This window comes from Panthera uncia, chromosome A2, assembly GCF_023721935.1.
Source record: "Panthera uncia isolate 11264 chromosome A2, Puncia_PCG_1.0, whole genome shotgun sequence".
NCBI lineage: Eukaryota > Metazoa > Chordata > Mammalia > Carnivora > Felidae > Panthera > Panthera uncia.
This window is the reverse complement of record NC_064816.1, coordinates 142,055,099-142,080,736: the sequence shown is the minus strand read 5'-3', so window position 1 is coordinate 142,080,736 and position 25,638 is coordinate 142,055,099. Positions and strand designations below refer to the sequence as shown.

At 38.3% G+C, this 25,638-nt stretch overlaps 1 protein-coding gene across 1 annotated transcript in view; it reads right to left on the bottom strand.

Moving 5' to 3' along the window:
* Positions 1 to 2,639: 2,639 nt before the first annotated feature.
* The window catches only part of MKLN1 (muskelin 1), a 180,919-nt gene continuing 157,920 nt past the window's right edge, over positions 2,640 to 25,638 (bottom strand). The window contains exons 16-18 of the mRNA XM_049642999.1: positions 23,658 to 23,760; positions 13,133 to 13,187; positions 2,640 to 2,992 (exon numbers count right to left, since the gene is read on the bottom strand). Of these exons, the coding sequence (XP_049498956.1) occupies positions 2,871 to 2,992; positions 13,133 to 13,187; positions 23,658 to 23,760 (280 nt within the window). The 3' untranslated portion in view covers positions 2,640 to 2,870. The remainder of the gene's footprint in view (positions 2,993 to 13,132; positions 13,188 to 23,657; positions 23,761 to 25,638) is intronic.

Genomic DNA, 25,638 nt, shown 5'->3' with positions numbered 1-25,638 from the left:
TAAGACCATCTGTCAGCTTGAGTAGTGAGTCAGGCACCCAAGTCTGCAATCCTTTGCTTGAGTAAGTGATGGATACATTTGAATTAATCAAACTGGCCACACGAGGTCTCTGTTATTCCACAGAATACAAATGCATTTTAGAATTATCTTTCAAATCAGGCAATTTCTCATGAAGTACAAGCACTGAAAATAATGTTAGAGAGCTAGTTTACTATTCTGGAATAATATATTCCATTGGGAAAGAGAGAAATGGGAATGAAGTTGGAGCTAGGGATGACGACACTGAACAAACTGTACCCTACTAACGAATGCATCTAGAGCATTAGCCTGATGTTTCAATCGGGGACTCACTAAGCTAGAAGGAAAGCCTTTCAAGTAGTAGAGCACAGATAATTTGGCCTATTTAAACACTGTGTCTAAATACCAAATTAGATTTAAATTATAATTTAAATTATATTTATAATAAATTATAATTTAAATTTAAATTATATAAAATATATACTATAGTTTCCAATCAGGTTGTGGTGTGAGATGTGAGTAAGTAGTGTGTCAGTCCTGGTCATGGATCTCATAAAGCCCTACAGTCTCCTGCAATGATTACCAGCAGTGTTCCTTTAAAGCCCCATGGAACAAATTCTACCTAGTCAATAACCTCCTCTATACAGTCCACTCAAGTAACACTGAATGGTTCACTATGATTCAACCCTATCTAAACAGGTTGGTGTAAAAAAAAAACAAAAAAAATCCAGAAATGAAGAAAAGGGTAAAGGTTCCACCTAACTAAAGTGGAGAAAGATAAAATTAAAGCAAGCACATGTGAAAAAGCAACTAGTAGAGTAGTGAGTTAGGGAGAAACAAAATCACTGAGGTCAAGAACGGAGTTTCTTCCAAATATGGAGTCTAAGGAACTGGTGAAAAAAAAACAACAAAGAAAGCACTGTAGAAATAAATGGTGGAGGGCAGCAGAATTTCATTTGGTTAGTGTGTTTAAAGTGCCAGAATTCACAGTAAGCAAAACTAGAGCTTTTAAATTTAGAAACTCTTATCGAGTTCTTCCCTATCAACTCTCTGATTTGTACCTGTTTCCACAAAACAAGATTCAACAGCTACAACATTCGTGATAATATTTTATGTTCTTGACTGTCACTCAGGGGAGTCATTTTATGGAAACTGTACAGGAATGTAAGTAGATTCTATTTGCTTACCTCTAAAGTCAATTAGTTATTCTGCAGCTGCACAATTTGGTACTTAGTAAATTACATACCATAGCTTTCACAAGGCAAGGTACATATCTAATTATTTAATCACTACAGATAGCTTTGGGATGCTTGGAAAGCTAAGGAATCCAAGATTCAAGTCTAGAACTAGGAAAAATATATTGCTGTCCATTCCCAAATAAGTTAAAACCAAGCAATAAAGACAGAGTGAAGAGGGATCTCAGTCTCATTCCTATACAGGAGACTTTTCAAAAGTGCAAGTCAATTTTTTCTCTTTCTTTGGTGAGGCCTAATCTCGCTATTCAGGGACATACTCCATTCCATTAGGTCATTCACTTTTCACAGCTACTGGACTGATGAACATTTATTGTACCTAGTCGGCTTGAGGCACGGTGGGCATCGGTTGCATACAGCACACTTTTTGAGCAAGTGTAAGCACGGGCCAGGTGTGGGTTTCCTACACTGCACTCCACAGCACCTCATGGAATGACACATAATACCTCCAACCCCCACATCTGCCCTTCTTTCAATGAAAAAATATCTGTACCATTATTTCCTTTTTCTCCAACTAAAAGCCTGCGTGTGCTTAATGAAATCCCTGTCAGCTGTATTCCATCGGACAACTACAAACCATTATTCTTTAAAATATCAGTGTACAGAAACAGATGTAGGAAGCTAATGTATATGGAAATAACAAAAGCATAGCTCTGGAAACCCACCCTCCCAAGTGAAAATGCTACAAAAAGCACAAAGGAGAAATGGAAGCATAGCTCTACCAGAGAAAAGAGTCGTTTTCTTCCAAAATTTGCTACAAAGACATCAATGAACATATTAATCACTACTGGAATCTTCTTGCTGGTAATTGTTATAATGGCTCTTAAAGGTCTTGAACTATATTCTCCTCAGTTTAAGGTTTCTGTGACTCAAAGCTATTGTAATATCCACTATAAAATATATCATTATAGAAATACTATAGACCAATCTCAGATAAGTGCCTGGATCAATCTTGGGTTTCATTTTTTAGTTCTATGACAAGGGGCATACATTTGAGCCCTCTGTTCTCCCTACTGTTTAATGTAATACAAGACTCTAGTCAACAGAGACACATACATCACTTTTACATCATTTGCCCTACAGAACTCCACACTTTGAAGAATGAATTAAAGAGGTAAACAAGTGACATGACTTATAAGCAGTTTGCATGATGCGAGGTAAACTGAAATGGGAAAGGAGGAGAAAGAAGGCCAAAACAAGCCAACAACAAAACCCCAATTCTTACAGCACTGAGTCTGTTAATAGTGCTTACTTGCCCCAATTTTATAAAAATGAAATAAAAATCAGAAAAGGGTAAACTGCCTGATTACTTTTTCTTTCATACTCATTAGTTCTTAAAAGTTAAAGTAAGAAAAAAATATATATATATTTAAATGGAAAGTATACCAATTTCACTTTATTAGCCTAATTCAGGAATGGGATGAGGAGAAAGGGGCTGAGGTCAGGTATGAAGGAAGAGGGTTAAAACTTGTGACAGTAAAGATCCCTTCAAAATTCTGGTGCAGTCCTCAATCGCTGCAGCCTAATTGTCGGTCAACGGAGTTGGACTCCAAAATACTGAAATCAGACGTTCTCCATTTCTGTCCAGTGACTCTTCAGTTACAGCGTGATGAGGTCTACCAGGTTGCCTTTGGGAGGAGTCATGCTGTCAGGAAAGAAATTTACTAAGGTGTCAAAGAGCTGAGTTCTTTGAGCATAGGTGTGATCCACATCGGAAAAGCCTGGTAAAGGGAGAGATACAAAGAAACTCATCCATTGTGTCTAAAACATGTAACGGAGAAGCTAGTTGAGAAAAGCAGCAATGTAGAATGCAAAAATCAAAACCAAATCTGATTTTAAAACCAGACAAACGTAGGTCCCGAGCCCAGGTCTAGTACCTGGCCAGTGGTATGATCTTAGGTGAGTTAATCAGCCTTGCTACAACTGTCTGGTCAGCTATAAATTTGTATTAATCTTGTATACTCATGGGGATATTGGGCATATTAGATATAATTATGTGAGAAGCACCTGTTCTAATGACTGGCACTTTAGTAACTAATATTGACTCTCTTCTTTTCTTTACATTTACCTCTTCTACTCCACTGAGGAAATTTCTGCCTCTTTTCCAACTTTATAATACTTCCGACCACTAACATTTTTTTATAATAAAAAAATACAATAAAATCAAAATGAAAAATAAAATCACTTTCTTTAGAAAGTGGTCTAAAATCATTAAGGTCCCAAGAGCTGAATGTAGTCTCAGAGAACTGAGTGAAAACATAACTGAGGGAAAGAAATACATGTATGATAGCAGAGAACAGTACCTGGCCATACATGTTTGATACTATGCACCATGCTCTACGCCAGGCACACGTTGTGTGAAAAACAGAGCAATGAACGACTTTTCTGCAGGTAAACATTAGAAAGTGGATGACAGAGGTGCCTGGGTGGCTCAGTCAGTTGAGCATCTGACTTTAGCTCAGGTCATGATCTCATGGTTCCTAGGTTTGAGCCCCACGTCGGGGTCTGTGCTACCAGCTCAGAGCCTGGAGCCTGCTCAGGATTCTGTGTCTCCCTTTCTCTCTGCCCCTCCCCTGCTCATGATCTCTCTCTCTCTCTCAAAAATAAACATTAAAAAAAAAAGTGGATGACATTCTTAAAAGGTGGGGGCCAATGGAACTACAGGATTTTTTCCCCTTTAACCTTTAGTAAACATTGAATTTTCAAGTTCATTCCAGTCAAAGGAATATTCAGTGAGATGCTTCCTTCCTTTAGTTAGCTGTATTGCTTTAAGCTGCCTCAAATTTCTTATGTACATATAACGAATGATAAACAAAGTAGTCTTTTGATTTCCCCATTCCTGAAATGGCTGAGACATGAGAGCCCTATAGACTACCACAAGAAACAGAAATAGTGCCAGAAAGAGTTATATATGCCATAATACTCAGTGAAAACTATTTCAAATTGGACCAATTTTCATTCAACTTAGAATACTGTTTTAGGTGCACTGTTTTCATTCTTGTAAAGAACATGAACAGAACAGAACATTGCCAAAGATATCAGTTTCCTGGAAGGAAAATAAACAATGCCTCAAGAAAAGTACATTCTTTTTTGTTAAAAAAATTTTTTTACTATTATTTTAAGTTTGAGAGCAAATGTTTACTTCTTTGGAGCTTAAGATTTAACAAAGAAATACCATGGAAAAGAACAGAAGGAAATACTCCAAAATGTAAGCAAAGGTTAGCTTTGAATGATGGTATTACTCTTTCCCCCTATTTAAATTGCTTTTCTGAATTTCTAAATTGCTTTATTTTCAACTTATTTTGAAAAATTTCAAATTCTTAGACAAGTTTCAATAATGCAACAAATATTCATATACCCTCACCTAGATTACTTAATTGTTAACATTGTCACATGTTCTCATTCTTTCTGTTGTTTGTACCCCACACATACTTTTTTTGTGGAACTATTTGGGAGTAAGTTGTAGACATTTTCACTCATACTTGAGTTCATTTCACCTAAGAACATCACTTGAATAGCCACTATATATTAAATTTGGGAAACTTAACAATAGTCTTTTTTATAGTCATTTTCTCCACTAAACTAAAACTCAATCCACTATCAAGCACTGTATCTAGTTTTTGGGTCTTTTAAAGTTTATTATTTATTTTGAGACAGAGACAGTGCACACTGGGGTGGGGTGCAGACAGACAGGGAGACACAGAATCCCAAGCAGTCTCCACATTGCCAGTGTGAAGCCCGATGCAGGGCTCAAACTCAACAAAACCGTGAGATCATGGCCTGAGAGTCAGACGCTTAACCAAATGAGCCATCCAGGCGCCCCTTCAAGTCTCTTTGGCCTGGAATAGTTCCTCAGCCTTTTTTTTTTTTTTTTTTTTTTTAATTAAAAAAACCCATTTATTTATCTTGAGAGAGAAAGAACACAAGTTGGGCAGAAGCAGAGAGAAGGGGAGAGAGAATCCCAAGCAGGCTTCACACTCAGCATGGAGCCAGCCCAATGTAGGGCTCAATCCCACCTCAAGACCATAACCTGACCTGAGATAAAGAGATACTTAACAGACTAAACCACCCAGGTGCCCCTCAGCCTCTGTTTTTTTTAATGGCACTGATATTCTTTTTTTTTTTTTTAATGTTTATTTTTTGAGAGAGAGAGAGAGAGAGACAGAGCACGAGTGGGGGAGGGGAGACACAGAATTTGAAGCAGGCTCCAGGCTCTGAGCTGTCAGCACAGAGCCTGAAACGGGGCTCGAACACACAAGCCATGAGATCATGACTTGAGCCGAAGTTGGACGCTTAACTGAGTCACCCAGGCACCCTGACACTGATATTCTTGAAAAGTACAGAGCAGTTATGTAGCAGAATGTGCTGGATTTGGGTTGTCTGACTGCTTCCTCATGATCAGAATGAAATTTATGCAGTTCTGGCAAGAATACTACATAAGTGATACTGTGTCCTTCTCAGTGCATCATGTCAGGAGGCACATGCTATCAGTGTGTCCCAATGTTCACTTTGACCACTTAAGCTACGGTAGCCAATTTTTTTCCAATGTGAAGGTGTTCTTTTCTACCACTATAATTAGTAAAATATTGACGAGGATACAATTTGAGACTGTGTGAATATCCTGTTCCCCAAGAGACTTGCACCCAATGATATTAGCATTCACTGATGATTCTTGCTAAAATAATTATATCTTGCTAAACAACTATAATGCTGTTTTTCTAATTACAATTCATTCTACATTTGTTGACTGACATTAATCATAAAGTTTTTTTTCCCTTCCATTTTATTTGTTTGCATGAGTATGCTCTCATGGATCCTTTTCTTCTTCAATATATTGTATTTATTACTGTCATTATTCATTTTAATACTCATACTGTCCCAGTTTGGGCCAGTGAGAGCTCTTTTGAGCTGGTTTCTATGTCTTTTTTAAATGTTCCCATTAACGGGGCACCTGGGTGGCTCAGTTGGTTGAGTGTCTGACTCCAGCGTAGGTCATGATCTCGTAGTTTGTGGGTTCGAGCCCCACGTCCAGTTCTGTGCTGACAGCTTGGAGCCTGGAGCCTGTTTGGGATTCTGTGTCTCCCTCTCTCTCTCTGCTCCTCCCCCACTCACGTTCTGTCTCTGTTTCTCAAAAATAAATAAACATTAAAAAAAAAATTTTTTTTTTGAAATACTCTGTTCCTTTCTGGCACAACAAGATATCCAAGCTCATCTTTACACAGTTCTGGAATGAGCCATTTTCCCAAGGATGCCTTATTCCTTTTTAGTGGTGAATAACATTTAGAAACCAAGATCAGTTGTGCTAATTGCCAAGGGTGGTGCTGTTTCTAGGCCTATCCACATATGTACACACATATTATATAGCTTTTTTTAAGCCAAAATCATGAGTTCATGATTTAATTGATGATTCTCAGTTTTTAAGAATGTTAAAGGATTCTTCCTCTCCTTATCCCATTCCCTATTTATAGTACCTCCTTTCTTCCACTAAGAAAACTGACATTCTGCAATATCATATTTACTAATTTGCTCAACCTGAAATACACACAAAACACATTCCAGATTTACTATACCCAAACCACCACAGGCAAAACACAAGATTTCTTTGCTTTCACTGTCTTTAAAATATATTTCAGTAGGAGTATGGTCTAAGCATTGTACTAAACATTTTCTCTCTTCCCCCCTGCTATTGGGTGGTAATGTTACCAACTGGATAAACAGGCTTCTGTTTGTAGTCAACTTTTAGGTTTTTCCTTTATTTTCTATATTTGTAAAAATGTGATGTTTTATTTTTAGGAGAAAATATTGATTCTGTGGTAATCCTCTAATGAAGTAATACCTATGTATTACTAATGAAACACCTGTCTTCTTATGAAATAATATCAAATGAAGTAAATACATTTCCATGAGATTAAATGATTTAAGAGGGAGGGAAACACTGAGTTCCTGCTGTGTGCTAGGTAGTTTATGCATGACCACATTTCATTCTTATAAAAAAAATAATGAAGCGTTTATCATAAACTCCCCTTTCATGTGAGACAGGTTAGAGAGATTCAGTAATTTAGTAAGATCTCACAGCTGGTGAGAGAAGAGAATAGAACGTGGACCCATGTCTGTCTGACTCCAAAGCTCATTTATGTATTTTTATTAACAAATATTCACTGAGTGCTTAAACTGTAAGCAGTGTGCTAAGTTTCTTTAACCCTTAAAAGAACATGTTTAATTAATTTTTTGACTTAAATATTTTTATCATTGGAGTATAATGACATACAATGTTATGTTAGTTTCAAGTGTACAACTTAGTGATTTTTTTTTTTAATTTGAGAGAGAGAGAGAGAGAGAGAGAGAGAGAGAGAGAATATGTGAGCAGGGGAGAAGAGCAGTGGGGGGGGGTGGGGAGAGAGAGAAAGAGAGAATGATTGAATGAATGAATGAATGAATCTTAAGTAGGCTTCACAGTCAGCACAAAGACTGACATGGGGCTTGATCCCATGACCCTGGGATCATGACCTAAGCTGAAATTAACAGCCAGACACTCAACCAACTGAGCCACCTAGGTGCCCCACAATGCGGTGATTTTTACTTAACAATTCCATACCTTATTCAATACTCCTCACAGTAAGTATAGTTACCATCTGAACAGGTTTTATTTTTATTCACCATTTACCAGTCAGAAGACTGAAATTTACACTATCATTAGATGAATGTTTAAATTATGGTAGATCCTATTATGGAATATCATATATCACTCAATAAGAATACAATAGATTACAGTTTCTTGCAAACATCTCCATGCCACATCATTAAATTTTAAAATGTTATGTTGTAGAATACATATTTTACATTGTGTAATAAAACCAGAACATACAAAACTATACATCTGTGTCCGTGTGTACAGTCCATCCTTATTATTCAGATATTTGTGCATTTGTCTGCCCATTAAAATTTAGCTGAAACTCAAAATCAATACTTGTGGCACTATGTGGTCTTGCACAGACAAGTGGACAGCTGCGAAAATACACACACGTTCTCAGCTGAGGATGAACTGGGTGATGCTCTGCCTTCTTTTTTCACCTCTCACATTATAAACAAGCGTCCTTTTTGGTCTATTGGTGTCATGTTTTTTGCATTTTGTGCTTTTTGTTGGTGACTTCACTGCTTAAAATGATCCCCCAAGTGTAGCGCTGAAGTGTTGTCTAGTGTTCTTAAATGCAAAAAGGCCATAATGTGCCTTATGGAGAAAATGTGTGTGTTAAGACAAGCTTCTTTGAGGAAAGAGTTACAGTGCTATTGCCTGAGTTCAATGTTAATGAATGAACAATATAAGGAACTTAACTCCCTATGTCCCATAGGGTAATGGTTCAGTATTCACTAATTCAGCCGTAACAGAACAGACTGATGACTTAACAGAACTACTGTAAATAAAGAGAATCAGCTGTATTTGTATATCTGTGTATATGGTTGTGTGTATATGTGTGTTTGTGTAAAGATCTGCCAGATATGAAAGGTTACACTTGAGAGGAGACAGAGCTGAGGAAAGTTGTTCAGGAAGAATCTTAAGCTTTATCTGTAGTCAATGTTTTTTTAAAAAATACATTAAAAAGGGTAGGCACTAGGAACGTAACATGACTAATTAAAAGGCAGAGCTGGGACAAAAACGGTTACATTGATTATCATAAATCTCACACTCCTAATCAATGTTTCTTTCACTTGATTTTCATCATAAAATGGAATAAGAAATTAATCAGAGTAGTAGAAACTGGTAGAGCTCAATGAGAAGCAGTATAGTTGGTAGTTTATAGACAGCGAGCTCTGAAGCCATACTATTCAAGTTTCTATCCTTGTTTTGCCATTCACCAGCACTATTCCTGGGCAAGCGTCCCAGTTTCTTCATATATAAAAGGGCCTCACAACAGTAGCTACTTCATAGGATTATTATCTAGATTAAATGAGTTAAGACATGTACAGTACTTAGAATAGTACCTGGCCCCATAGAAGTGCTCAATAAATACTAACTATCACTTTATTGCTACTATCATGACTAAAGATAATGACTGCTGTAAAAAGAAAAGTGAACTATTAGGAATATACAATACTTTTAACTTAATATCCTATACGGACTAGGTAAGTTTTCCTATTTACATTTTTCTCCTGGATATAAGTTTATTTATACTTTCTATTGCTAATAATAAATTCACTATTATATAAAAAGTATCTGTAAACATGTGGGTTACAGACAGGAGGTTGAAGAAAGTATCTTTTATTAAAAAAATTTTTTTTTCATGTTTATTCATTCCTGAGAGAGAGAGACAGAGTGCAAGTGGGGGAGGGGCAGAGAGAGAGGGAGACACAGAATCTGAAACAGGCTCCAGGCTCTGAGCTGTCAGCACAGAGCCTGACGTGGGGCTCAAACTCATGAGCCACGAGATCATAACCTGAGCTGAAGTTGGACACCCAACTGACTGACTCTCTCTCAATCTCTCTCTCTCCTTCAAAAAAAAAAAAAAAAAAAGAAAAAAAAAAGAAAAAGGCAAAATGCTCTACAGGACAGATTGTTTCCTAGTTCTCACATACCTTGCCGAAAGTACGCTTAAACTGTACCAATGCATACTTTCTGGAACCAAGATATAGCTCTAAAAATCAGCAAAATGTCTGAGTTCAAGCTTAAAAGTGCCCACAGCCACCAGAAGCTCTAAAGATCCCCAGAGGTTATTTTGCTCTGAAGTCTGTCATTTTTCAAAATTAAGATGTCAGCTGTCTGTAAATCACTTTCCATTTTTCTAATTCTTCAAGGTACAAAGGACATTAGTCAATAATTAATTCTCACTAGGAGGTTAAGAGAAGCAATTTGGAAGGAAGTCTGTCAGAAACTTTAGCAGAGGCAAATTTTTTGGAGAATTTAGAAAATGAAGTATTTAGTTTATCTATACATGAAAAAAATGTATACAACTAGAGACACTGGACTGGCTCAGTTGGTGAAGCGTGTGACTCAATCTCAGGGTTGTGAGTTTGAGGCCCACATTGGGTGTAGAGATTACTCAAAAATAAAAATCTTAAAAAATGTATATATCTACACGTGAAATACCCCACTTGATTTCAACTCTAAGTGGAGTGAAGATAAGACAATCTGATGGGAAATAAACAAGAGTCAGGAACTTGAAGTAGGCATGAAACATTAAGGAAAATACATTTTGTTTATAAATACCAAATTTCTCCTTATTAAAATTGGCATAAAGTCCGAATTTGCCTTTCATCCGAACTTACCAGTGTTACAAAGAAGATTACATTTTTTTAAAAATCCTTTTCTGTTTTTTAATTTATTTATTTTGAGAGACAGAGCATGCACCCAGAGGGGCAGAGAGAGAGGGAGAGAATCGCTAAGCAGGCTCCGAGCTGTCAGCACAGAGCCCGATGTGCAGCTTGAACTCATGGTTCGTGAGATCATGACCTGAGCCCGAAACCAAGCTTCCGATGCTTAACCGACTGAGCCACCCAGGTACCCCAAGAAGATTATGTTTTTGAGGGAGGTAATATTAATAGTACTCTGAATGGGGCACTTACTGTTTTATTGTGTTAAGTGTTCGCCATAATTATTTCACCTAATTCTCTCAACTTATGGTAAGTACTCTTATTACCTCCATTTTATAAATGGAGAAAATTAAATATTAGAGAGGTGACTTGCTGGGGGCACCTGGGAGGCTCAGGTGACGATCTCATGGCTTGTGGGTTCAAACTCCCCATCAGGCTCTGTGCTGACAGCTTGGAGCCTGAAACTTGCTTTGGATTCTGTGTCTCCTTCTCTCTCTCTGCCCCTCCCCTGCTCACACTCTGTCTCTCAAAAATAATAAATAAATGTTAAAAATTTTAAAAAATAATAAAAAGAAAGGTACTTGCAAGAGGTCACTTTTTTTAAGTAGGCTTCACACTCAGCGTGGAGCCCGATGTGGGGCTAGAACTCACGACCCTGAGATTAAGATCTGAGCTGAGATCAAGAGCTGGACACTGAACCAACTTAGGCACCCAGGCACCCCTCAAGGTAGCTTTTTGAAATTAATTTGGTTGAAATTAGCAAGTGGCAGAATTGATATCTGAACCTAGATTCTGACTCTTAATCACTCTCCTACACTCTCATCTCTAACTACTAAACATACTGCCTCCTTCAAACAAGGTAGGAAGTGAAACCCCACAGGAATTTCTTTTTGTATTTTTTTCTATTGTTTGTATTGTTCTCAGTGTATCTGAGGTTTGCTTGGAATCCAAGTAAAACAAACTGTTCCTGAAAAATATATTAGCTGGCAGTGAATGGGGAAGAGACCAAAGAAAGGAGTTAAGTTAAAGGTAAAATATTTGCTGACACCAACCTAACATATTTAAATGACTGCCAAGAAATTTTTGTTCTAAAGGCTAAATATAAGTCAGCCAGAGACATTTTAGTGCTGCTCACCAATAAAATAGAAATAATGGCCCTGGGCTGTGGTATCCATGCATAACAAGGCACATGTTCATTCGAACAATATCTATGTGCCAGGTTCCTAATTCATGTATCACTAAATCTCTGTCTCAAATGATGAAATTCACAAGGGTATGGACTTTCTAAAATAACGCTTATACTTAAATTCTTCATCACAGGGTTAAGCTCTCTGTTAGCCTCAAAATATTTGTATGGAATAGTGCTAAACAATTATCTAAATTTTCAGAGAACCTATGTTTTATAGCAAAGTGTGCTCAGTCCTACCCTGTGGAATCCTATGTGTTCTGGAATTAGAACTCAGGACTAGAGGTGCCTCTATCAGTGGAGAAGCCTTGATTACTGGTTATGGAATAAGAAAGGGCAAGACCCCAAGGAAAATTGCTATTCTTTCCCATCCCACTGAAAAACACCAGAATTATATATGTTCTATTCCTTTGAGGTATAGCTCACCTTTAGGAGACATAAGGATGATGAAGAAATTAAATTGCTATCCCAAAGTGTTATTTTATGCTAGAGATAAAGACTAGTATCTGTATTTCATATACTGGAAAATCTCAATACTACTGTTCAGCTCTAAGGCAAATTATAACAGCAGTGGCATGAATGGAATTAATAAGCATTTACCACGTGACTGTATTTTGTAATGCCAAGAGGGGGGCTGGAAATTCCCCTACTTCAAAAGCCTACAGCATTGTTGAAAACATAAAGCTATCATAATGATGTATCCTAACAAAAAGATTCTTGAAAATTCACCTGATTTCTACTGGATTCTGTAAGATTCCCCACTTCACTACAGTCTAGTTACGTTAATAATCCATTGATACTAAATGAGAGTACTCCTAAATGGAGACTGATGCCCATATCTGGAGTGTCTGAGAAACACTGGAGTTTCAAGTAGAGTTTATCTTAAACAATTAAAATAACAGCATACAAAATTTGGCATTTTCAGGGAAGAGATAATGCATTTTCTCTGATCTCAAAATGATTCTGTCATTGCCTACCCATCACCAATCTGTTGATTCCACAAAGAATAAACTGAGAGGAAAAATCATCCCACCAAGAAGTGTCATCTAATAGTTAAGTGTATGAGTAGTACACCTACATTCCAAAACCATGCTATACGAGTTAATTTATTTTGATCATGCTTCTACTGCCATGTGTTTGCATAAGAACCCAGCAATTGGTGTAACAGGAACTGCAAACTGACCCATGAACTGGTGACTGATGCTTGGAAAATAACTCTGTAGCAGGTTATTAGAAATTTTGCAGGCTACCTTGAAACTTGTTTTGTTTAGATGAACATCTCGCCTGATGTTTCACTTAAAAGAAACCAAAATCCAATCCCCCAAATGGTAGGGCATGTAAGCTAGATAAACTAGGCTGGAATACTTACCTAGAGCTGTAAAATCTGAACCAGATTTGAATAGAGCAGAAGCTAGGAGCTGAAACTGTAAAAGAAAAATAGAAGCAAATTAGCTGACTAAGCATATTAGAGAAAAATTACGTGTCAGTTTGACCATTTATTAGCCACTGTAGATCTCTGCACATGTGCTGCAGAAGTCTGTTCATTAAATAGTAGCAAGAACACTACATTTAAAAAAATATGCTGATTTTTCTTTTTATTATTATTTTTTTAACGTTCATTTGTTTTTGAGAGGCAGAGAGAGACAGAGCGCAAGCAGGGGGGGTGGGCAGAGAGAGAGAGAGAGAGAGAGAGAGAGAGAGAGACACAGAATCTGAAGCAGGCTCCAGGCTCTGAGCTGACAGCACAGAGCCCTAAATGGGGCTTGAACTCACGAACCACAAGATCACGACCTGAGCCGAAGTCGGATGCTTAACTGACTGAGCTACCCAGGTGCCCCAGATTTTTCTTCTTAAAAAAAAAAAAAAAAAAAAAAAAAATTTTAATGTTTATTTATTTTTAAGACAGAGACAGAGCGTGAACGGGGGAGGGTCAGAGAGAGTAAGACACAGAATCTGAAGCAGGCTCCAGGCTCTGAGCTGTCGGCACAGAGCCCGACGCGGGGCTCGAACTCACAGACTGTGAGATCATGACCTGAGCCGAAGTCGGACGCTCAACCAACTGAGCCACCCAGGCGCCCCAACACATCAATATTTGTAAGCTCTGACTTATGGCCTTTTGAAGGGCAGAGACTGGACAAGTATTCCAGAAGTAATTATTTAAGCAAGAGTTAGGAAAAAAGGGAACAAAAGGAAGAATTTAAGATACATGGGAAGTGTTTTTGTTTTGTTTTTTTTTAAATATTCTCGGGGTGGGGTGTGCCTGGGTGGTTCAGTTGGTTAAGCGCTGGACTTTGGCTCAGATCATGATCTCATGTTTCGTGAGTTTGAGCCCCGCGTTGGGCTCTGTGCTGACAGGTCATAGCCTAGAGCCTGCTTCGGATTCTGTCTCCTTCTCTCTCTGTCCCTCCCCCAGTTCATGCTCTGTCTCTCTCAATAAATAAACGTTAAAAAAAATTTAAAAAAAAATTCCCCACTCTTAGAAAATATTCTGCCAATGGAATAAAGACAGTTTCTTTAGCAAGTGGTGCTGGGAAAACTGGACAGAGATACACAGAAAAACGAACCTGGACCACTTTCTTACACCATACACAAAAATAAACTCAAAATGGATGAAAGACCTAAATGTAAGCCAGGAAGCCATCAAAATTCTTGAGAAGAAAGCAGGCAAAAACCTTTTTGATCTTGGCCGCAGCAACTTCTTACTCAACATGTCTCCAGAGGCAAGGAAAACAAAAGCAAAAATGAACTATTGGGACCTCATCAAAATAAAAAGCTTCTGCACGGTGAAGGAAACAATCAGCAAAACTAAAAGGCAACTGATGGAATGAGAGAAGATATTTGCAAATGACATATCAGATAAAGGGTTAGTATCCAAAATCTATAAAGAACTTATCAAACTCAACAACCAAAAAAACCAAATAATCCAGTGAAGAAATGGGCAAAAGACATGAATAGATACTTTTCCAAGGAAGGCATCCAGATGGCTAACACACACATGAAAAAATATCACTCATCATCAGGGAAATACAAATCAAGCCCACAATGAGATACGACCTCACACCTGTCAGAATGGCTAACATTAACAACTCAGGCAACAACAGACGTTGGCAAGGATGTGGAGAAAGAGGATCTCTTTTGCATTGTTGGTGGCAATGCAAGCTGGTGCAGCCACTCTGGAAACCAGTATGGAGGTTCCTCAAAAAGTTGAAAATAGAACTACCCTATGACCCGGCAATTGCACAACTAGGTATTTATCCAAGGGATACGGGTATGCTGTTTCAAAAGGGCACATGCACCCCAATGTTTATAGCAGCACTATCAACAATAGCCAAAGTATGGAAAGAGCCCAAATGTTCATCAATGGATGAATGGATAAAGAAGACGTGGTATATATATATACGATGGAGTGTATATATACTCCATATAGATGAACACAAAGGAAGGGAAGCAAAAATAATAAAAAATAGGGAGGGGGACAAAACATAAGAGACTCCTAAATATGGAGAACAGAGGGTTACTGGAGGGGTTGTGTGTGTGTGGGGGGATAGGCTAAATGGGTAAAGGGCATTAAGGAATCTACTCCTGAAATCATTGTTGCACTATATGCTAACTAATTTGAATGTAAATTAAAAAAAAATTCTGGGTATTAGTCCTCTGTCAAATATATTTACTGCAAATATTATTTAGTCTGTGGCTTGTCCATTTTTCTAAAGTCTTCTAATGAAATTTTACTTCTGATGAAATCCAACTTAGCAGGCTTTTTACTTTTAGGGTTAGTGCCTTTGTGTCATGTCCACGAAATCTCTGCCTATGCCAAGGTTGTGAAGATGTTTTCTTCTTGAAGCTTTATTGTTTTAGGTTTTATATTTAGGTCCATCTTTTTTTTTTAATTTAATGTTTATTTATTTTTGAGAGATAAGAGCACAAGCAGGGAGGATCAGACAGAGAGGAGAGACACAGAATCCGAGCAGGTTCCAGGCTCTGATCTGTCAGCACAGAGTCCAACACGGGGCTCGAACCCACAAACCGTGAGATCATGACCTGAACCAAATTCAGACGCTTAACTCACTGAGCCACTCAGGCATCCCTAAAATTCTTATTTTCTCCTTCTTTTTTTTTTTTTTTTATTAAAAAACACATTTTAAAAAATGTTTTTATTAAAAAGAATTTTCTTTTTTAACCTTTATTTATTTTTGAGACAGAGAGAGACAGAGCATGAACGGGGGAGGGGCAGAGAGAGAGGGAGACACAGAATCGGAAGCAGGCTCCAGGCTCTGAGCCATCAGCCCAGAGCCTGACGCGGGGCTCGAACTCACAGACCGCGAGATCGTGACCTGAGCTGAAGTCAGAGGCTTAACTGACTGAGCCACCCAGGCGCCCCTGTTTTTGTTTATTTTTGAATGAGAGAGAGACAGAGCATGAGCGGGGGAGGAGCAGAGAGAGAGGGAGACACAGTATCCGAAGCAGGCTCCAGGTTCTAAGCTGTCAGCACAGAGCCCGATGCGGGGCTTGAACCCACAAACTGTGAGATCATGACCTGAGCCGAAGTCGGACGCTCAACTGACTGAGCCACCCAGGTACCCTGAAAAATTCTTATCTTCTAATTGTTCACTGCTAATATAAAAATAATCACTTTTCCCCCCTATTGACCTTGTATTCTGTAACCTTGCTAAATTCACTTATTTTAGCATATTGTTTTGCGGACTGCACAGGGTTTTCCATATACACAATAATGTGATCTATACACACAATTCTGCTTTTCCCTTTCCAATCCATACACTGCTTATTCCTTTTTCTTACCTGATTGCACTAGCTATAACTTCTGGTACAATGCTGAGTAGAGGATGTCTGTTGATAACAGGCATCCTTTCCTTGTCTTAATCTTCAGGGAAAGAGTTTTATAATTAATTAGGAGTGAGAGCTTCATAGATGCCCTTTATGAGACTTAGGAAGGTTCTTTTCATTCCTTGTCTGCTAGTTTTTTTTTTTTTTTTTTTTTATCATAAATGGGTTTTAAATTTGTCAAATGCTTATTCTCCACTTATTGAGATGATCTAAGGTTCTTCTCCTTCATTCTATCAATGTGGTGAATGACTGATTTTCAAATGTTAAACAGACTTTATACTCCTAGAATATACTCTCAGTTATTATGCATTAACCTTTTTATATATTGCTGGATTTAATTAGATAAAATTTTATTAAGAATTTTGCATCTCCATTCACAAGAGGTATTATAGTTTTATAATAACACAAGAGGTTTATAGTTTTCTTTGCTTGTAGTATTTTTGTTGGGTTTTTAATATCAGTCAAGGTGCTTCATAACAGGATGTAGAAAGTGTTCTGCCTTCCTCTCCTTTCTTAGAGTCTATGAAGAGTTGCTATTTTTACTTCCTTCATTCTTGAATGAATTTAGTGAGATAGCCATCAAGAGTCCAGTTTTCTTTTCTTTCAAAAAACACTTTGAAAGTGTTTTATTTTTTTATTTTAGAGACAGCATGGGTGAGACAGCAAGTGGAGGAGGGACTGAGTGGGGGAGAGGGAAGGAGTAAGAGTGAGGGAGGGGGAGGGGAGAATCTTAAGCAGGCTCCCTGTTCAGCACAGAGCCCAATGTGGGGGCTCTATCCCAGGGTCCCGGGATCATGACTAGGTGCCCTGAAAGTTGTGTTTTGTTTGTTTGTTTTTTAAGCTTATTTATTTTAAGAGAGAGAAAGAGAAAGAGAGAGAGGAAGGGGCAGAAGGTTCAGGGAAAAAGAATCCCAAGCAGGCTCCACGCTGTGAGCAGAGCCCAATGTGGGGCTGGAACTCAACTCACTGGAATTTATCCTTTAAATTAAACCATAAGATCATGACCTGAGCTTAAATCAAGAGTCGGATGCTTCACTGACTGAGCCACTCAAGTGCCTCCCAAAGTTTTTAATTACAAATTCAATCTATGTCTGTAACTGATATGGAGTTCCTTAATATTTTCTAATTCTTCTTGTGTCTGTTTTGTTGTGCCTTCCAAGGAATTTGTCCATTTCAGCAAGTTGAATTTGTTGGTAGTTCATAATATCTCCTTATTTTCTTTTAATATATATAGGGTCTGTAATAATGTTGACAACTTATATTTTCACTATTTTTTTTCTTCCTAAGTTTGGCTATTTTATTCACCTTTTCAAAGAACCAACTTTTCACTTAAAACATTTTTTTTCTATTATTTGTTTCCTAGTTCATTATTTTCCAATCTTCTACTTATTTTAGGGTTAATTTGCTCCTCTTTTCTGACATCCAAGGTGAAAGATAAACATTACTGGTTCTACATGTGGAAGGGTAGGGAGAAAACTATTATTTTAACAACATGATTTAGTGGAACTGGTATGTATTGACCTAGGATTTTAACAGGTATCAAGTGATACTATATAATCTGAATAAAGCCAAACTTGAATATCTAACTATCACCTCAATGTATAAGGCTGGCTGTTCCACAAGCATCTCAAACTGAAGATATATCCAACATTATACTCCTGGTCCCAGTCAGGAGTCCACACCCAGCACCCCAAACTGGGATGACCCACAGCCTTCTCATTTCAGTTGATGGTAACTCCATCCACTAAGGCTAGTAACTTTGGAGTCATTTTTTTCAAACACTACATCCAGTCGATCATAAAATTCTGTTGGTTCTACTTTTTATTTTTATTTTTTTTTTATTTTTATTTTTATTTTTTATTTATTTTTGGGACAGAGAGAGACAGAGCATGAACGGGGGAGGGGCAGAGAGAGAGGGAGACACAGAATCGGAAACAGGCTCCAGGCTCCGAACCATCAGCTCAGAGCCTGACGCGGGGCTCGAACTCACGGACCGCGAGATCGTGACCTGGCTGAAGCCGGACGCTTAACCGACTGCGCCACCCAGGCGCCCCGTTCTACTTTTTAAAAAAGTTTTTAATTTTCAGTTAGTTAACATACAGTGTAATATTGGTTTCAAGTGTACAGCATCGTGATTCAACACTTCATACATCACCGTGTTCATCACAAGAGCATTCCTTAATCTCCATCATTGACTTAACCCACTCTCACCCACCTCCTTTCTGGTAACCGTTAGTTTGTTTTCTATAGTTAAGAGTCTTTGGGGGCACCTGGCTGATTCAGGTGGTAGAGGGTGTGACTCCTGATCTCTGGGTTATGGGTTTGAACCCCATGTTGGGTGCAGAGATTCCTTAAAAAAAAAGAGAGAGAGTCTGTTTCTTGGTTTGCCTCTCCTTTGTCTTCCCCTTTGCTCATTTGTTTTGTTTCTTAAATTCCACACATTGAGTAAAATCATATGGTATTTGTCTTTCTCAGACTTATCCATTTAGCATAATATTCTCTAGATCTGTCCATGTCATTGCAAATGGCAAGATTTCATTCTTTTTTATGGCTGATAATATTCCACTGTATATACGTGTATGCGCACACACACACACACACACACACACACACATAATATCAATCGATGCACACATGGGCTGTTTCCATAATTTGCCTATTATAGATAATGCTGCTATAAATATCAAAGTGCATGCATGTATCCCTTTAAATTAGCATTTTTGTATTCTTTGGGTAAATAGTAGTGCATGCAACTGCTGGATCATAGGGTAGTTCTACTTTTAACTTTCTGAGGAAACTCTACACTGTTTTCCACAGTGGCTGCACCAGAGTTTGCATTCCCACTGGTGATTCCACCGTTAACATCTACTGAGAATCTGATCTACTCTACTTCTCACTATTTCTACTGCTGCTACTGGGTCTGAGCTACAATAATCCCTTCCTTAGAACTTCTGTGGTCTCCCTTACAGGTCTCTCTGCCTCCATTCTTATTCTCCTTTAGTCTATTCTCAATACAGCAGTCAGAATAATCTTAGATCTTAGTGATCTTAGGTAAGACATAAAGCACATCTTATCACTCCTTTGCACAATACCCTGAACTGGCTCCTTATTCATTCAGAGTGAAAACCAAAGTCCTAACAGTGACTTAAGTCATTCACCATATGATTTCCCAATCTCTGCTCTTACCTCTCCGACCTCATCTCTGACTCCTCTGAACATTTTTACCTCTGCTCTAGCCACAGTGGCCTCCTTGCTATTCTACACAAAGCCAGAATGTTCCCATCCTCAGGTCCTTTTTCTAGCCCTCCCTTTGCTAGGAATTATCTTCCCCAAATTAGCTGCTTAGACTCCCTCACACCCTTCAAGTGTCTGTGTGCAGCTCATTTCTTTTTTTTTTAATTTTTTTTTTAACGTTTATTTATTTTTGAGACAGAGAGAGACAGAGCATGAACGGGGGAGGGTCAGAGAGAGGGAGACACAGAATCTGAAACAGGCTCCGGGCTCTGAGCTATCAGCACAGAGCCCGACGCGGGGCTCGAACTCACGGACCGCGAGATCATGACCTGAGCCGAAGTCGGCCGCTTAACTGACTGAGCCACCCAGGCGCCCCTGTGTGCAGCTCATTTCTAAATGAGGCCTGTTATGATCATCCTACTTAATACTGCAACTGCCCAATTCTCACCCCTTCTAACTCTGATCTCCCTTTATTGACCCTTTTTATCTCTTTTTAATTTTCTCATTATACCTATTTCCAATGTACTATTTAACTTATATACTTTATAAACTGTACTTTATAATTTGCTATATAATAGTTTATTGTCTTTCCTCAGTGGTAGTAAGTACCACCCAGGAAGGTATTTTGCTTGGTTCACTAATGCACCTCTTGTGCCTAGAACAATGCCTGGCATGTTGTAAGGACTTAATACACATCGGTTAAATGAATGACACCAGTACTTTGGAAGCTCAGTAGAAATATAATTAATACAAAATGTGTAATACTGGCTGAAAACTTGTTTTTCTCATTCCTTCTCTATTATAGAATCTTCTGAAAATGGCAGAAATAATTTAGGCAACCTTCTCTTGGGCCTTTTCTAGAAAATTATATCATTTTCATAAGGTTTATCAGGACCTCACTGCCAATTCAGAATCCATGTTCGGGAGACTGAAGGAAAGCAAAGAATCATTATTTGGCACATAGCTGGTAATCCACCATCATTCCAATATAGGCACAATGATGGTGATCATCATAGTAGGTGCCCCCCAAAAGAGAACCACTTTTAGTTGCTGATACAATCATTTAATACAATAAACACTTTGTAAAATATACACAGAGGACAAAAACAAGTTACTACAGAAAACAGCAGTAAGGTCTGTTTTGATAAGTGGAACGGTATGTTATAAGGAGAGTGAAGATCTCTATGCCTTACTAACAAATACTGTGAGTATATATCCTAGAACTGTCACCAAGGGATTTCTTTTACCAAAACAAAATCCATTCACACATTTTAGAACAAAATAATCTCACAGACCAGTAATTCTCAATGTCAGGAGTGTTTTCAGTTTTCTGTTACATAAGAGCAGACAGAGACTCTTAGGGTGAGGGTATTATTTTGAATAACTTTGGAAGTGATTCAGATGCTGACACACATGTGCAGAGCACCATTTTAACTAACTTCAACTAGGGCTAAACAACTCTTAACAGATACAGCTATTAAGAAATGGAATGGAAGTCTGTGGCATACAAAATCATAATTTGAAACTACCGAGGAAGCGATAAAAAGAGAAACCTGCTACCAAAATTTTAAAAATGGCTCAATTTGAACTCAAGATACCTCCCTGTCCTGGCTTTTCCCATTAGCTTAGCTTTAAGAATGAACTGTTTTCTTTGGCCTACTTGCAGCTGGCACAATTGAATTTATTTACTTTGCAATATTTTAAGTTTTTAAGTCGTTGGGTTTTTTTGAGAGAGAAAGTGAAACGGGGGCGGGGAGGGACAGAGAGAAAATCCCAAGCAGGTTCTGCAATGTCAGCACAGAACTGGACTCAGGGCTAAAACTCACAAACCGTGAGATCCTGACCTGAGCTCAAGTTGGATGCTTAACTGACTGAGCCACCCAGGAGCCTCTGTTCTGATTTGGTTTTAAAAAATAAGAGAAAACAAAACAAACCAAAACAAAAAATAAGAGAAAAATGAATGTTCCTGGTAACAGCCATGTCAGAATAACAATGGAGAAAAACACAAGGAAATTTATTTATAACGTTCAAATGCCTGGTCTAATACAATGCACATTAATGGGCTCTTTACAACTATGTTCAGTTATAAGCCATAACAGATTAAACCAAACATATTCTGCTACTTGGGGATAATTTCCCCATTTCAAATAGTATCATGAATTGATTGAAGACGCAAGGAAGACAATTAACTGTCCCCCTTCAGATGGTCCTAAATTGTGTTCTGCTGATTCTCCACCTAGAGAAGCGTTACAACCAATACTAAGTAAGAGCAACTATGAAAGAGAAGCTCTTTGTTTTGGTGCCAAGGACACACAGGTTCTACTGCTTGAAAGTACAATGAACCTGGTACCTGAAAGTGATTTGACATTAAATCAGAAGCCTGTGTTACTGGGGAACAAAGAAAAGCACTGCCTGATGTTGCTATTACAAAGCCAAAGTGAAACAACAGATAACAGGGAAGTAGATGGAAAGGACAGAACTAGATATCGTCAGCACCAATTCTGTGAGTAGAAGGTAAAATGGACTGCAGTTCAGATGTTGCAAGATGAACTATGAACAAGGATGCTTGGCAAAAGTTAAAGTGACAAAAGAATCTCAGAAGTTAGTAGGAAGACCAGCTATGACTATGAAATTCACTGCAGGTATATTCACCCACCACAGATAAGCAAATATTCCCCACACTGGGGGGACAGATTACCCCTAAAAATATTACATCGTCTCCTTCCCTTCCATATTAGGTAACCACAACAACAACAACAAACCCCTGAAAAGTAATGACCTGCTATTAATTCTCAAAGTTAGGGACTCCTAATGAATGAAGTCAGTAGAATGTAGTCCAACTATCCTGCTATGCATCAAGGTAGAAGGGATTCTAACTCCTACCAACCTCTCTTCACTTTGTCCCTACAAAAGAGGAGAGTTTTTCTTTCTTCTCTTAAGGGATTTTGGAGTACCAACAGAAAAGTTCAGGGACATGCGGGAGGCTCAGTCGGTTGAGCATCTGACTTCTGATTTTGGTTCAAGTCATGATCCCAGGGTCATGGGATCAAGTCCCGTGTGTGATTCTCTCCCCCTCTGCCCCTTTCCCCTGCTCACACACTCTCTCTCTCTTTAAAAAAAAAAAAAAAAAAAAAAAAGACTCAAACTGAGGCATGTAATCCTTAAGTGAAAGAAGCATGGGACTATGAAAGTAAAAATTTCTATTTGCTTCCCAACACACAAAACTAAAGTCTAAATTAAAATTTTAAACCTGAGAATCCTTTTCTGAATGGATCAAGGGCTTTTTGTGTGACCTGAACCTTTTGTTATCACATGAAAGTAAGCCTTTTCAATTTTTATTTCATCTGCTCTGTGCCACCTTATTTTTTTTCAGAGAGACGGGGGGAGGGAGAGAGGGAGGGAGAGAGGGAGGGGGAGAGAGAGGGAGGGAGAGAGGGAGAGAGCGAGCATGTGCACATAAGCAGGGGAAGGGCAGAGAGAGAGAGAAAGAGAGAAAGAGAGAGAGAGAGAGAGAGAGAGAGAGAGAGAGAGAGAGAGCGCGCGCGCCAAGCAAGCCCCATGCTGTCAGTGTGGAGCCTGACGCAGGCTCGAACCCACAAACTGAAAGGCCATGACCTGAGCTGAAATCAAGAGTCAGAGACCCAACCGACTGAGCCATCCAGGTACCCCCTGCTCCATGCCATTTTAAAAATTATTAATGTCATCCCATTTTCCCCATTTTCCTTTAAACATCTAAGAGCAAAATCAGCAAGTAAGAGTTAGAAAGACTTTTTTTCTTTCAATGCTCACTTTCTGAAGTTTATTATCACTTTTACCTCTTTTGTCTCTTCTGGGTCTGAATGATCCACAGTTATATAAAGATCGTTTTGCAAATATTTCAGAGCACTAAGGGGATCCATTTGGGCCTTTTCTTCAAACCTAGAAAATGTAAACAAGAACAATAATTGTCTGGAGTTATGGGAAAACATCAGAAATGTCATTCAGACCTGGAGTAGAATATTGTGTCTAAGGAGTCACTGTAGATATCTAAAAAAAAAAAACCCTGTGTTTGGGAATCCAGAAGTAAGAATACTGCCATGGAGACAGTACAGCTGTGGAGTTCCTGGAGACGTAATGGTGATGCCAGAAGGTCACAGGCAGCTGTGGAGCGAGAGACTGGGTAGGAGTACCTCCTACCCTCTTCTTAAAACTACAAGCTAAGATTAAATCAACTACAAAACATACTGAACATGTCAAATATTTTACATAACAAAACTGCAAAAGAGCCAAATATGTTTCATGAGAAACAAGTAGAGATAAAATAAAAATACTTGATTAGATTTGTGCAATATACATTCCATTAGAGGTCCTTAACAGGTCAGAAACAGACATGAGTATACTTTCTTTTCACGAGTATCATGGACACTGATTGAATATATATATTTTTTTAAATGGCTCAAATATTTTTAACAAGATTATTTCCTGTCTCAGTCAATAACAATAACAATTGTAGCAACCACTTATCAAGTATCTGTTATATGCTAGACAATGTATCAAGTATTTTACATATATTACTTCATTTATCCCCCTTACAATGACGATGTTTTATCATTTTTAAAAAAACAGATAAGAAACTGAGGTTCAGACAACGTACTTGGCCAATATAAGAGCTAAAAAAGAAACAATGCATTAGTTCTCCAAAAGAATAAAAGTCTGCTTGGGACTATTTATCTATTTAAATAAGATACTATCCCATTGTTATAATTATATATGGATTTATTAATAACTAATAAGTTAGGATGTTTTTCAAAATATTGTATAGAGAATAAGTAGAGAAGACAATTTCATTTGGGTGAGGAAAATAATGAGACTTTCACAATGGTGTTCAGGCTGACGGCATCAATAATTTCCTGTCTTTAAGAGTTAATCTCAGTGATAGAACACCTGTATTTCAAGCAGGGCAAAGACTAGCAAAATATTACAGCTGTATTGTATCCGATAAGTACCATGATTGTCAGTTAGCCCTTAAGCCCTCGGATGAGAGAGCTCCTTGGGCAGAGGTCATGTTACTCTACCGTCTTGTCCAAAATGGTTTAGACCAGTTTTGCACCTGAGACGAAAGCAATCCTCTCAAGCTTGATCAGTTTATAAAGTGTCCTGGCAGAATTCTTCCCAATAGGGATACTACCTCCAGGGAGCCCTCTCTAAGAAGGTACTCTTTTAAAGAATCTGAACGTGAGATACACAAGGACACAAAAGGCACACAAAACACACAAGTCGGTAAACAGAAGGCGCGACATGGTAGGTGGATTCCTTCCCTCCTACCCCTCTTTGCCTTCCTTTTTTCCTATCTACCTACCTATTTATTTACTGAAGCTACATCTATCGATTCCTTCCTTCCTTCCTTCCTTCCTTCCTTCCTTCCTTCCTTCCTTCCATCCATCCATCCATCCATCCATCCATGGGTGGATGCTAGGAGGTTAGGGAAAGCAGAGACTGTAATAATCAGCAGAACAGGAGAAGTAGGTGGAAAGAAGCAGAAAGCCAAGAGGCTGAGTTACAAGGAAAGCTATTATCGTGGCTCCTCACTAGAATTGTTCTAAGACGCTAAACGATTCTCCATTAGGCCTCACTGTCCAAACGCTGAGGGAATGCCTTAATTCTCTGGATATTCTCATAATAACTTCTCTTCTAGTGAGGGATCCTAAGAATGTCTTTATCCTTTGCTACCTGAAATAACCTAACCAACGTGCCTACCATCCTATTCAATCCAGTCAAGAGACCCATTTTCCCGGAAGGTATGTTTCCACTCATCTT